The sequence below is a fragment of the Gigantopelta aegis genome, chromosome 3 (assembly GCF_016097555.1).
Source record: "Gigantopelta aegis isolate Gae_Host chromosome 3, Gae_host_genome, whole genome shotgun sequence".
Lineage (NCBI taxonomy): Eukaryota > Metazoa > Mollusca > Gastropoda > Neomphalida > Peltospiridae > Gigantopelta > Gigantopelta aegis.
This window is the reverse complement of record NC_054701.1, coordinates 55,080,417-55,094,847: the sequence shown is the minus strand read 5'-3', so window position 1 is coordinate 55,094,847 and position 14,431 is coordinate 55,080,417. Positions and strand designations below refer to the sequence as shown.

Sequence of the window (14,431 nt, the reverse complement as noted above, 5' to 3'; positions counted from 1 at the left end):
TGATTTTAGAGACTTTTATATACATCAAATATTTAAATAACAATTTTGTACACAAATGACAATGTAGGTGACATTTATTTCCTTTGTGTATTGTCAATGCCAATAAAAATGCCTTACATTACACAGAATAATGAAATAACTATTTTGATTTGAACAGGTATAGAGCTGGCTTGGTTTCGGAGATAAATATTGATCTGACCTTTAAAAAAATCCTGTGTTTTTGGAAACCTGACCCTACCTAAAAAACTGGGCCGGCAATTATTTGTTTTAAGAAAATGTTTTATGTTTTAAATGTAGATGAAAAGAGTAGCCTACATATCAGTTATCACCATAAGCAAAATCAAGTCAAGTTGAAGATCACTCTCCTGAAATGGTGCCAGGCCAGCAATCACATAAAGTTTCAAATAAAATTTATTAAAATTTTTATTGCAAGGCAATCAATCTGTCACTTTCCTAAAATTTCCAGGTGAGTGTGGAGGGGAGTGTGAGTGATCACCTGCCTTCAGTGGCGAAGACTGGTACATAACATTTTATCTTGAGCTAGTGGTGAAATCTGACCTACACTACCTAATTTTTTAACATGCTCCCATAAACAATTTTTTTTAGGTCTTATGTCAAACAAAATTACATAAATCATGCACCATCAGAACAATCATTTGTATAACATTTGCATATCTATATTAACATAATACATTACTAGATGGGCAAAAAAAAGAAGAAGACAAGCTGGAAAAGATTTCTAGCCACAAACCTTTCAACTTAAATGTAAACAAATAATAATAGAAAATAAAAATTACCAGATAACAAATGTTAGAAAATATTTTGCCCATCAAATAATAAGTGACATACAGTGAAATGTAAACAAACAAATGTACTTTGATTTTAATAAAATGAATAGATCTATAAAAGTAATCAGAAAAGTTCAAAAATCAAGTCATGACAAGAAGTAAACATTCTGTCCTACATTTAAGGTCAACAAGTCAGGTATACTTCTTGTCACGAAAACACACAGAATGGTAGGTATCTAAAATTTGTTCATTCACGTATTGTCCTATCCACTTATTTAGTTGCCTAGAGAGTGACAATCCCAAGTTGGCAAGTGTTTTTTTGTTCATTTACTAGCCATTTGACAAGTAAATATAATTTTGCACCCAGTATAAATCTGTTCAGTAATTGCTATTTGCATGGCCTTAGGTTGGTTATTTTCAGTGTTAAATGATCAGTGATTCACTCACCATGAGCAAACATAATACTAAATATACATTGTGTATATGGTGACATGTGACATGTCTGCAAACTTAATTGTTTGTGTATGGCATAAGGGTTCTACCGAACCTTGACTTTAAAATATATATTATGTACATGTGTATATTAGATGACTGCAGGAAGGAAAATAAAGTTACCAAAATATAGTTTCTATACATTGTGCCATGATTTGTAGTGAACACCAAAATGTAATAATGAGCTATGTACAATAAATAAATTATAGAAATATGCAGTTATTTCTGTAACACAAGCTGTTCAATAAATTCTGTTTGTTCTTGTTCTTCTTTTTGCAAAGAATCATACTGGATATTTAATCTGAAAATGTAAAATATTGGTATATAAGTAATACGTTATGAATATGATGAAAACATTTAGTGACTTATTTTTCTTTTATCAATAAAAAAAATATACAACCAAAATCCAGCAGGGCAGCATCCCCCCCCCCCCCCCCCCCCCCCCCCCATTCCCTGTTATTGTGATTAGAAGGCTGGAAATGCCATAGAACACATGAAAATCAAGTGTTTTGGCAATGTATGCTCCCCAAAGGTTTGGGCCCTTCGGGACCTTGATTTTACATAACATACTGACAGTGACCTCTCACTTTTAAATATACTGAGTCTCTTCGTCAAGATATTAGAGAGGTTTTGATGACACACGGTTAGCGTCACGACTACATTTAGTTAAACATATGATGACGTATCCGTAACTGTTTACACAGTTAGTGTAAGAGGTTTCGATGACATTAACAGTTACGTATAGTAGAGGGCGCAAATTAAAATGGCAGTGTCCAGTGAGCTGCTTCGTTTTGTTTGTTTACTAGGCCTTTAATTGTACAGAAGGGTATTTTATTTATAGAAACGAAAACACATACACACACACAAATGCTCCCCCCCCCCACCATATACACAACAACACAGAAAAGAAGAATGGGGAATGAAAATTTACAAGCATGCTAACAAAAAATAAAATAAAAATAAATTAAGTAATAAATAAATAAATAAATAAATAAAACTTTTATTTCTAAAGTAACAAGAACAGCTCCTTCACACCATCAAGTTGAACGGCAAATTTGGCTATCAAAACAATCAAACATATATTAAATAATCACACCAAGAGAATAAACAAACCTTAAATTAACAAGTTTCATGACCTGAGGTTTTCGTAATATTAAATACTTAACATAATTATGGGGGTTTCTTTAGGGACTGTCTATCCGTTTTTTACTTATGTGTAAGCTTGATATCTGTGAAAATGACACGTGTACAGTTAGTGTTTCAGAGGAAAACTCCACAAAAGAGCAGAAAATAATGATGTCATAGCTCCTATTCGTAGTCGTCATACTAACCTCTCTAATATCTTAATACCTAATAGTCTATACAAATGCAACAAATCCATCTGAGTTATCAATCAATAATTAAATTTCCGTTACATTCATTACAATATATGACATCATCCCAGATATAGCAACAGGAGTTTGTTCATTTCTCAATGAATGTAAAAATTACATTGTCAAGGAATGTCATATCTGATGACATCATTTTATATGGGTAAGTTGTCTTACTGAGCATATTTGTTTATGTACCAAAAATAATTCAAAATAAAGTATTAACTTTTAGTGTTATTATTAGCAAGTATGATTCAAATTTAATTATAAATATTGTCTATTATTTCTTTTACGTTTATCTGGGTATGAACAAACAACAACATCACCCGCAAACTTCTGTTTCGCTGATTCACACAGTTTGCGGATTGTTTTGTTTTGTTCATACCCCGATGAACGTAAAGAAATAACAGACAATCCTAAGTATTATTCTTCATGTACCACCTATTAAAAAAGTACATAATGTCAGTATAAAGTTCAAAGACAAACATAACTTATAAATTAGTAATGGTGTGCAATATTACTTGTATATTGGGATATTTAGCCTAATAATTTATCGCCACATATTTAAAAACATTAATTTGTTGATATTATAATACCACATTTAAAAATTATAAAATTAGTAAATGTGCTTAAATAAAAAATATAAAAAACCCTACATAACTTTCAAAGTAAAATTTAACATTGGATTTAACTGATGCATCTTTTATCAGTGTAAGTAACAGGAGTATTTTAAAACAAATGAAATGCATGACTGTAATGTCACTGAATGTAGTAAACGTTTTTGTCTTGGTATATGTGACGGCAACCTTTCACAAAAAGTAAACAAGCCTGGATTGGAACAAGTAAATCATACTTAGGGTATTTTTTCAGGCCACTGAATGACGACGTACACCACTGTTAAATTAATTTATTACAACAGACATAATTAAATATACAGTGAAACCCCTCTAAACCGGGCACCCTCTGGACCAAGTAAAATGACCGGTTTTAAGAGGTATCCAGTTTAGAGGTCAATTTCTGCACTGATTTTTAAAAAAAGGACTGTGAAAAATATCTGGTTTTGGGGGAATTCCAGTTTACAGAGGGTCTGGTTTTGAGAAGTTTCACTGTATAATAATATATAAGCAAAGAAATTAGGAACTTCCAGTGCCACGTTCCTTTGAGAAGAGGCCTATGTTCGGATCCACAGAACACCTGGATATATCCCCGATATATAACATGAGCGTAACAGCAACAAATAGTAATACAATAGTAATACAATGGTACCCAAATACATGCATTTGAAATACAAAAATCTGCTTCAAATGTAATGCAGTCAATATAGAAATGCTTATATGCTAAATATATATGTACATAAATTAAGACACTGGAGCTTAAACAGCATATTTTGACAAGTCTGTAACAAAACTAATGTTGAGTATATTAACTACATTAAGCAAGCACATTTACCTTTCCAGCTGCATTTTTTTCTCTGTTATTAAAGCTACTAGTTGTTGTTGTTGAGCCTCTCTCTGTTTCGCTATAGACTTCAGCAGATTCCTTGCTCCTATTGCCTACAAATAATACAGAAATATGACTTTCATACCAAGGATTTGCAGTAAAGTGAAACCAGGGCTCGAAACGGCCTGCCCAAACAAAAATACATGCTTGTGGCTAGGTTTTTGCAAGGTAGTTACAAGGTTGTGACAAGGTAGTACAAGCAATGCAAGCTATTTGCAAGCTAACATTTAGTTCGCGTATGGTAGTCAGTATTTTTGCAAGCTTGCCACATGCATGTTTTCATTTGTGAAAGCATGCGCAAGCTTGCTACATGCATATCTTCAACTGTGAAAGCATGTCTACACTTGTGGAGAAAAAGCTACGTCCAAATCATTTTCATGGTTATTTGTTTTTTAATTCATAACTTCTCATATGATTTATCAAATTCAGTGGGAACAGTGGCTAAACAACCAAACAACCAAAAATAATAACATATGCATGGCCATGAGAGGATGACATGGGCCATGTTTGGTTGAAATTATTAATTAGCCTGGTGGAATTTGAGATGATGTTGAAAATGTCTGAGCCAATCCGAGGCCAGGGTGGCCATCTTGGATTTTGAATCAGCCACAAAAATAACAACACTTAGTAAGTCATGAGAGAATCATTTGGACTAAGTTTGATTGAAACCTGCCTGGTGGACCTTGAAAAGAAGCAAAAAAATGTCTCTGTCAATCAAGAGGCCAGGGCAGCTATCTTAATTTTAAATCTGCCCGAAAAATAACAAACTTGGTCAGGGCCATGAGAGGATCATTAGGAATACATATGGTTTAAATTTGCATGGTGGAACTTGAGTAAAAGTTAAAAATGTCTCAGTTATTCAGAGGCCAGGGCGGCCATCTTGGAATTTTTATTGGCCTGAAAAATAACAACACTTGGTCAGGTCTATAAGAGGATCATTTGGACCAAGTTTGGTTGAATCCTGCTTGATGGAACAGGAGAAAAAAGAAAACAAGAAGAAACAAACAAATGACTTTACACCACAGTGTGGATCTCCAGATAGTGGAGGAATATAACCTAAAACAAGAAGAAGAAGAAGAAGAAGAAGAATATAGGACCAGGAGCTTTTTAGCATATAAGTTTAGTCAAGACTATCCCACATACATGGAATATGTCTATCAAACAGGTAAAATAATTTTGTAGCCTAAGTATCTGACAACATGTAGCACCTATTTTTTTGTTTTAACTGTTCATGTTTTTCACTTTAAAACCATGCATTATGTTTTTTTTAAAGAATTATACAAGATGCAAGATGGCTGCCACTGATGATGGCGCAAGCTTGTAGGTAGATCGTCGCAAGCTTGCAGGAAGCTCGTCGCAAGCTTGCGGAAAGCTCGTTGCAAGCTTGTGGGAAGCTCGTCACAAGCGTGCGGGTAGCTTGTCGCAAGCTTGCGGGAAGCTCGTCGCAAGCTTGCGGGAAGCTCAAGCAAGCTTGCGGGAAGCTCGTCGCAAGCTTGCGGGAAGCTCAAGCAAGCTTGCAGCAAGGTTGTAAAAAGGTTCCAAATACTAGCTTAAACCGAACAAGCTTGAGGGAAGCTCGTTGCTGCAAGCGTGCGGGAAGCTCATCGCAAGATTGTGGGAAGCTTGTCGCAAGGTTGTAAAAAGGTTCCAAATACTAGTTCGAAATGCGGTAGTTACTACCGTGTACAGGGGTTCAAAAATCCCATCGCCCGACGCCCGTGCCAAGTGGAATTTTCATGCCGGGCAAGTAATTATGTTAACTGCATACGCCCGATGACAAGTGACTAATGTAACCCCTAAAACCGTTTTTAAATTTTATTACAAATTTCGGTAAAACCTTTGGAAAGAGTTCCGATCGTGCGAGCATTTACATAGCTCTATAAGGAGAACTAACCATAACCCTAAATGCTGGAACGATCGGAACTCTTGCCAATGTGTTGACACACCAAAATGGCAAACAATGTGTTGAAAAGTTCGATAACAACTTTTAGAGTTATTCACTTTTTACTATTGACTAATGTCCGCCCCTGAACGTTCGAGTAATTGGTTCGATGATCTTCAAACTTGGAAATAGCTTCCAATACGCTTTACAGCTTATATAAAAATAAAGTATACATGCCTTGTGTGTGCAATCATAATGTTTAATCCTTGCAAACATGGTAAATGAGGTGGGGTACAGTTTAAAAATTGTCATATTCAAATTAAATTAGACATTAACGTGGTTCCTGAATCTGCTCTTTGCAAATGAACGGGGGGTAAAGCAAGTTTATAATTTCCGAGTTCACTTGAACAGAGCCTAAATATTATGAACTGTATTCTTATAAAAGTTGCAAGACATTTTAGTTTAGATATAATAAACCTTGTAGCAGAACATACTTGATGGGTTTTTTTCAGTACTTTACAAATGTAAATCTACGTTCGTGTAAAATGAACGGGTAAGGTAAAGTTATATTTCATTAGCCCTACGTCATAATCGTGATGGTGCGATGCCCTCTAAGCATACATGAATATTTTTTTTCTTTCTGCTTTATTAAGTTTTTAACAAATAAATTATGCCCAATAAGTTAAAAATACAAGGCTGCAATCGATGTACACCCAGGGAGGCTGTTGTTTACAAAGCCTGCACTATTTAAAAACATTTGAAAAGAAACAGAGCTCATATTTACTTTGAGCCCTGCCACGGACAGAACCTTGCCATTTTCAGTATCCAGGATACACTGAATATAATTATTTTCTCAATATATATCATTGTATATGGTGTAATAAACAAACAAACCTTTAACTTTTCTTTTTCCACCTTGGTAGCAACTGTATCCACAACTTCAATAAAAGTACCCACAATCTTCTGAAATTCTTCAATTTCTGAAGAAAAAAAAAAAAGATTACAAAAAAAGATTATTGTATACAGCTTTCATTTTATATAATTTTCAGGGCAGTACCCTCCAGCTGCCCCCCCTGATAATCTTGTCCTTTTTTTTTTTTTTTATATATCTCCAGTAATAGCATAGAAATGTTTAATCTTTATAGTATGTTAAAAATTATTTATAAAATTTAGTGCCCCCCCATGGATTTTGGTCAGGGTACGGCCCTGATTTTAATTGTACTATGTATTATTGTTTAATTATTACTGACAATGTTTTGTTATAAACACAACAATGCAGTAACTTTTTATATTGCTAATTAAATTTGCATTACCTATTCTTTGACATTACGAATTATATCATTCTGACCACCCGCCCCCACTCACTCCCTCGAAAGAAAAAATGATTTTTTTTTTTTAAAAGAAGTTTTATTCAACGACGCACTCAACACATTTTATTTATGGTTATATAGCGACAGACAAATGATTAAGAACCACACAGATATTGAGAGAGGAAACCCACTGTCACCACTTCATGGGCTACTCTTTTCGATTAGCAGCAAGGGATCTTTTATATGCACCATCCCACAGAGTAGTACATACCATGGCCTTTGATATACCAGTTGTGGTGCACTGGCTAGAGCGAGAAATAGTGCAATGGGCCCACTGACAGGGATCTATCCCAAACCGACCGCACATCAAGTGAGTGCTGTACCACTGGGCTACGCCTCGCCCCTCGAAGGAAAATGGATGTTGTGCACTCCATGAATCTTGTAGGGTGGGACAATAGTTTTTCAAATGACTGTAAAAATCCATGTACCTCTTGTGGTTTTTAACAAGAGTACCAGTGAGATACATGATACGCCCGTCAGGAGTTTGACGGAAGACCATAGATATTAATGAATATGCTACGGGTATGATTCAATTCTAATTATGTGAAATTTTTGCAATGGGATGCATGAACAGTTTGTTTTGGACCAACTACCGATGATACTGTATCCATTGGAGAAGGCGATGATATGATCCAGACAAGGATTTACTGTCATGTGCAGTAGACCGTAAAAAGTAGGTCACAGTGACCTAATAATAGTATGCAACACACTGCCATCCCATGTTATTCCTACAGTACATGTGAAGTTTGATGGTCCTGTATGCAAGATATGGTCCAGACAAGAAAAAGTGTATTTATACCAACCAACCAACACATCATACTTGGTAACCTCGATCCCTTCTGCCACGGGCAAAGCCACTGGCGATGTCAGGAATATAGGCATGGCAAAGCTGTTAGATTAGGTTACAATCTGTACTTTAATTTTTTTTTAATAGTTGACGAATTGCCCAAGAACAATTTTTGGTTGTGGATGAATTGTCTCTAGTTCATCAAGATAAACCACGTGTGCAAGCACAACGGCGAGGTTTATCCTGTCTATCCATTCCGCCATTCGCAGTTTCTGGACAATGGTTCCGAGGAAGTTTGCTCGGAACGAAATTGCGGTCAAAATAACGATTAGGCGTATCATAAAATATTGTTTGTTTCCAGTTACCCGACCGACCCTAATTTGAACCTGCCGACCCTAAAACTTTTTTTGTATATCCAAAAATGTTTTTTTTAATATAACAACGATTTCCATGAAAACATTCCAAAACTATCACAAGCACTAATTTGGTGTCATTTAGGGGACAACCCTAATGTGTTTTTCGATTTGTGGACATATATCGGTGGATTTACTGTTGCAAATTTAGTTTTATTGGCGACCCATTAGCCACGAAATGTTTTCTTCTAACAATTGATTGATGGAGTTACTTCATTTCAAATTGAAGTTTGGTAACTTTCGTGAGATATCGGGCGAAGAGTCATCGGGCGAAGAGTCGGAAAATAGTTTTCACGAATATTATATGCGATCTTTTCCGATTTACTCTACATCTAACGTAGCGAGGTGTTCCGATTAATAATAATAATTACCACGGCGTTGAAGGGACATACAAAGAAAAAAATAATAAAGCGTGAGCACGAGATATCAAATTGTGCGCACGATATATTAAAGTGTGCGCACAACTTGTTATTAAAGCTAGTATTGTATGCATTTTTGGTACACATGCATGTGCAGTATTAAAAAGATGAGTGATTGAATATTCCAGCAGGTACAGAAGGTGGATAATATGGCAAGAAGATGTGATCTCATTCGAGGATACTTCAGTCTCAGTTTCACCTATGTAGATATGACATATGTTCTTGCTAAAAATCATGGCATTGTAATTTCGGTTCGCCATTTGAAGCTGTTATTAACAAACCTTTCACTCTTTCGGAGAAAAGAATACAGTCAAATTGTCCTGCCGCGATCTTTTAACAGGAACTCTCCAAGTTTGTCCATTTCTCAATGGTGTCAAAGCTTGGGCGTAATCTTTAATAACTCATGTGCACACGCTTAATAACTCATGCGCACGCTTTAATAACTCGTGCGCACGCTTTAATAACTCGTGCCACGCTTTAATATCTCGTGCGCGCGCTTTAAATATTTTTTTTTCTATGTCCCATCAATGCCGTGGTAAATAATACCGTATATCTTCACCTATAAGTCGATTTTTTTTCACCCAAACATTATTTTATAACTTGGGGGGGGAAAAAAAATTCACCCAAAAATATTACCGTTTTGGGGATTATTTTACAAGTTTTATTGTTGAAGTATGCCCTGTATTTATACTCAAATATGTTAATTTGACACATTTATTTTTTATAACCATTTGTTTTTTTGGGCATTAGAACGGTTTTGGTTATGCGAAAAGGCGTGCGATGTCGCTCACATGCCAAGACAACAGTCCACTTAGTTAAAATAACAGTCATCACTAATAGCTAAAATGTAAACAATACTAACTACCTGTTGCCTGAGTTTATTTTGAAATCTGCTCACTGTCATTAATGGTTGTTCAAACAATGTCTTGTCGGTGATTAACATCATGAATATTACTGAGCCTTCCCTTAAAATAACTTAAGACTGATCTCTGCAGTTCACTAGACCAATAGGGACACACATCATTTGGTACAAAAACCAGTGTACTTTCCAGTTATCCTCCTTACATGTATTAATATGGCGGAAAAACATGTGATTAACCGATGATACAGGTACTTTCAGTTTTATCATAGTGATCTGTTGTCAGTGTTTATAAATAAAGTTGTTGTCAGTGCACAAAACCATGCTGTACAGTGCCATACAGTAACAGTCAAACAACTTTCATTATCTACTAAGGGAATATTTCGTTTTGATGCTATGTAGTTTGATTGGAATATTGCGATGTACAAAACGTGAAAACAGAAGTTTGTAAAATAATTTTCTTTTGTTCAAATATTGTACATTATTGTTCTCATGTGCTGAAAGTAAGAAATACTTCAATATTTATACGTTGTTTTTCATGGGTCGACTTATAAACGGGTCAATAAAAAAATAAGTTTTCATGGCTTGAAATTAGGGACTCGACTTATAGCCGAGATCGACTTACAGGCGAAGATATACGGTAATAATAATAATAATAATAATAATAATAATAATAACTATATTTAATGATTTACTCCAGCGACAAACTGGCCTTGTAGAAATTTAGTGACCTGATAAACTAGAGGAGGGATATTTACCGATACTGATGGAGTTTACTGCCAAATCAAATGATTAAATATGTCAGTAAAATCTTGATGTGTTTCGTTATTTTTTGTAAGTGGTCACTGGGAACTTCATGGGTTTCCTCTAAAAACAGTGTCAGAATGACCATGTGTTTAACGTCCAATAGCCGATGATATTAAAGATAAAAATCAATGTGCTTTAGTGGCGTCGTTAAATAAAACAAACTTTACTTTTCAACATTCGTTTGAGCATCCTGAGCATTTGTACTGCATTTCTATTCCTTGGACCAATTGATTGCTTCAAACCAAGTGTGTACTTTAATACTGGATGCATACAGAATAAAACTAACATTGCAAATTATAAAATTGGTAACTCTACCATTTCTTAGATACACTAGGAAAAATAATATTCATAACAATTTTTTTTTTAAATGTTATTGTTGGACAGATAAATATAGAACCCTTCATTTCAGTTTTCATTAAAAGAAATTGTTATAACTTATTTACTGGTTTAAGGTTCAACCAAGTCTGTCCTGGACCAGTACAGAAGTTACCGGCAAGTGTTAGTATGAGAGTAAACCTTCTGCCTATTATTAAACAGCAAGGGGTCTTTTGTATGTACTCTCCCACAGATAGGTTAGCACCATGATGCCCTCAAAATGCCTTGCCTTTTATAAATTTATAAGTTGCCCATGTAAAAAGAAGCCTTTAAACACACCTATGTGGATAGTACTACATATTTCCTTTTTTTAAATAAAATGGCCATACGGTTTTTGTCCTTTTAAAAATTGTATAATGAAAAAAAAAGCCCTTATATTTAAAACGTCACTTTACCATGCCTTATTTCAATTCTAGGGAAAACACTGTGATGAAACAAGTAATTTATTTTTTTCGGCCTTACCATCACATTTCCCCACCCTAATCGTATACTGTGATCTATTTCGAGCTCACTGAGACCAAGAAATACTTACTTTGAAATGATCTTCACTTTGAATTAAAGGAAAAAAGTCCTACTTTACCGAGTGGATTTTAGCAGCCACTTTCTAGCAGCCAATTACGCTGGCAGACAATATCAGCTGACACGCATGGCGACGTTCTAAACACTGGAATCATACGCCTTTCGATTGTTACTTGTATTTCCCACACTTTTAAACACATTGATATGCTAATTATTAGTATTCACTACAACTTAAGAATTTCAGAGTTTAAAAGAGTATCTTTATATAAAAAAAACCCCACACAAAATCAAAATAACAACCAAGACTCATTTTTATGTCTTAAAGGTCTTCGAAAGGCGTACGACTCCGGTGTTTAGAATGTCGCCATGATTGTCAGCTGATATTGTCTGCCAGCTGATATTGTCTGCTAGAAAGTGGCTGCTAGAATCCGCTCGGTAAAGTCGGGACTTTTTTCCTTTTATTCAAAGTGAAGATCATTTCAAAGTAAGTATTTCTTGGTCTCAGTGAGCTCGAAATAGATCACAATATACGATTAGGGTGGGGAAATGTGATGGTAATCGTTATTTTGACCTCAATTTTGTTCCGAGCAAAATTCCTCGGTACCATTGTCCAGAAACTGCGAATGGCGGAATGGATAGACAAGATAAACCACGCTGTTGTGCTTCCACGCGAGGTTTATCTTGATGAACTAGAATCGTCTGGAGTTCAATAGTGGACGAAACGTCCAGAGGACGAATCATCTGCATTCCACTAATACTATCACTAACCCTAAACCTAAGCCTTAATAAACTGAATGCTGGAACGTTCGGAAGTATTGCCAATGATTGGTACCCAGCCATAAACCTCACTGAAAAGGAACACCAGGCGATAAACATCACTTTACGATGTCTAAACTATTTTTTTCAAACTTACTGTCAACAAAATCTTTGCATTCTTCTTTTAACTCGTTGGTTTGCTGGGCAACATCTGGTTCTAGCACACGAATTTTATTCAATTCGTCAAAATGCAGACCATAAGCTTTGGCAAGAGCTTCGTCAGCCATTTCCCTCGTTGGTATGCAAAACAAACTGATACTTGTAGTTTGTAGCTTGTACGTGTTAAAAAAATATATCGGAACATTTACAAATATTGGTGTATTATTTGCAATTGGTTATGTATACGGACACCGTACGTACTCTGCGTCTCGTTACCACAAAAATAGAAGGAAATGTTTTATTTACGGTTATATAGCGCCAGACATATGGTTATGGACCACACATATATTGAGGGAGGAAACCCGCTGTCGCCACTTCATGGCTTACTCTTTTCGATTAGCAGCAAGGGATCTTTTATATGCACCATCCCACAGGCAGGGTAGTACATACCACGGCCTTTGATATGCCAGTCCTATCCCAATGGGCCCACCGACGGGGATCGATCCTAGACCGACTGCGCATCGAGCGAGCGCTTTACCACTGGGCAACGTCCCGCCCAACAATGATAGGATGCAATTTCATCCATACAAATATAATTACGATTAACTTTTAATACGGTGAGAGAGAGAGAGAGAGAGAGAGAGAGAGAGAGAGAGAGAGAGAGAGAGAGAGAGAGAGAGAGAGAGAGAGAGAGAGAGAGAGAGATAGATAGAGAGAGAGAACAATAAAAAAAACCCCTCCCAGTTTGACAAAGAAGGTACTGCCGTGATCTTCGGTCTAAAGATGTCTCACAAATTTATCTGTTTGGCAAGCGGTTCACAATTGTTACTGACCATAAGCCCCTTTTGACCTTAAAATTGTTTGGTGAAGACAAACCTGTTCCTGTTATAGCATCGCCCAGAATTCAAAGATGGGCAGAACTTTATTTTGAGAGCTTATGACTAGGCCTACACCATGCAGTACCGTTCGGGCAAAGAGCACATGAACGCAGACTGTTTTTCAGGGCTTCCACTGCCTTCTACAGAACCTGCTGATCCGGAAGACAGAATCTTGATGATTGAAGAGTTGGAAGACTGTTCAGTACTTTCAGCCAGGACGATTGGTGAGTCGACTAGGCGTGATCCAGTGCTGCACATGTGCATGAGTACCTCTTGCGTGGGTAGCCATCCGATGATAAAGCCCCTGACCTTGCTGCTTACCGTGTGCGGAAGTGTGAACCAAGTGTTCAAGATGGTTGTGTCCTATGGGATGCTCAAGTTATTATTCTACCACAAAGTCGTTCATAGGTAATGACCCAGTTGCATTCTGCACATCCAAGCATTATGTGAATGAAAGGACTTGCCAGGAGTTACGCCTGGAATGGACAGTGATCTTGAAAATATGGTTCATAATTACATCGTATGTCACGAACACCAAAACGTGCCAATGCCTGCACCACTGCATCCATGGTTCGTGGAAGCGGGTTCATGTAGATTAATGCAGGTCCATACACAGGAAAAATGCTCCTATAGTAGTCATAGATGCATTTTTCATAAAAAGTTGCCATTATGAAGCGGAAGTTGAGAGAAGTGTTTGCTTAACACGGGCTCCCAGATATGTTGGTGTCTGATAATGACACTAATTTCACATCGGAGGAGTTTAATGAATTTCTGAGGTCCAACGGAATCACCCATGTACAAAAGGCATCATACCATCATTCCAGCAATGGATCTGTTGCAATGCAGGATAACTCCACAATCAACAAATGAAAAAAGTCCAGCAGAACTAGTAATTACGCGAAGAATAAAGACTAAATTCGACTTGTTACACCCGAATCTAATCAAGGTCCAGAAGCAGCAGTCACAGATGAAGGCAAATCATAAGATAGCACCTGAAAGAACATTTGCAGTTGTTGACAAAGTGAATGCCGAGAACTTTTGTCATGGTCCTAAGTGG

General features: G+C 36.3%; 1 protein-coding gene across 1 annotated transcript; it reads right to left on the bottom strand.

The window, feature by feature from the left end:
- Positions 1–12,652, bottom strand: LOC121368260 (intraflagellar transport protein 20 homolog). The gene is made up of 4 exons (XM_041492915.1): positions 12,495–12,652; positions 6,927–7,012; positions 4,100–4,203; positions 1–1,581 (listed from the first exon to the last, which is right to left on the bottom strand). Exons 1-4 carry the CDS (start codon positions 12,622–12,624, stop codon positions 1,500–1,502), a joined length of 402 nt encoding a protein of 133 aa, XP_041348849.1. The 5' UTR covers positions 12,625–12,652; the 3' UTR covers positions 1–1,499.
- Positions 12,653–14,431: the final 1,779 nt, after the last annotated feature.

Coding starts and splice junctions, on each gene's coding strand:
- LOC121368260 (XM_041492915.1), bottom strand. CDS start 12,624: ATGGCTGACGAAGCTCTTGCCAAAGCTTATGGTCTGCATTTTGACGAA. Junction 7,013..12,494: donor ATGCAAAGATTTTGTTGACA/GTAAGTTTGAAA, acceptor TTTTTTCTTCAG/AAATTGAAGAATTTCAGAAG. Junction 1,582..4,099: donor AAAAAAATGCAGCTGGAAAG/GTAAATGTGCTT, acceptor TTACATTTTCAG/ATTAAATATCCAGTATGATT.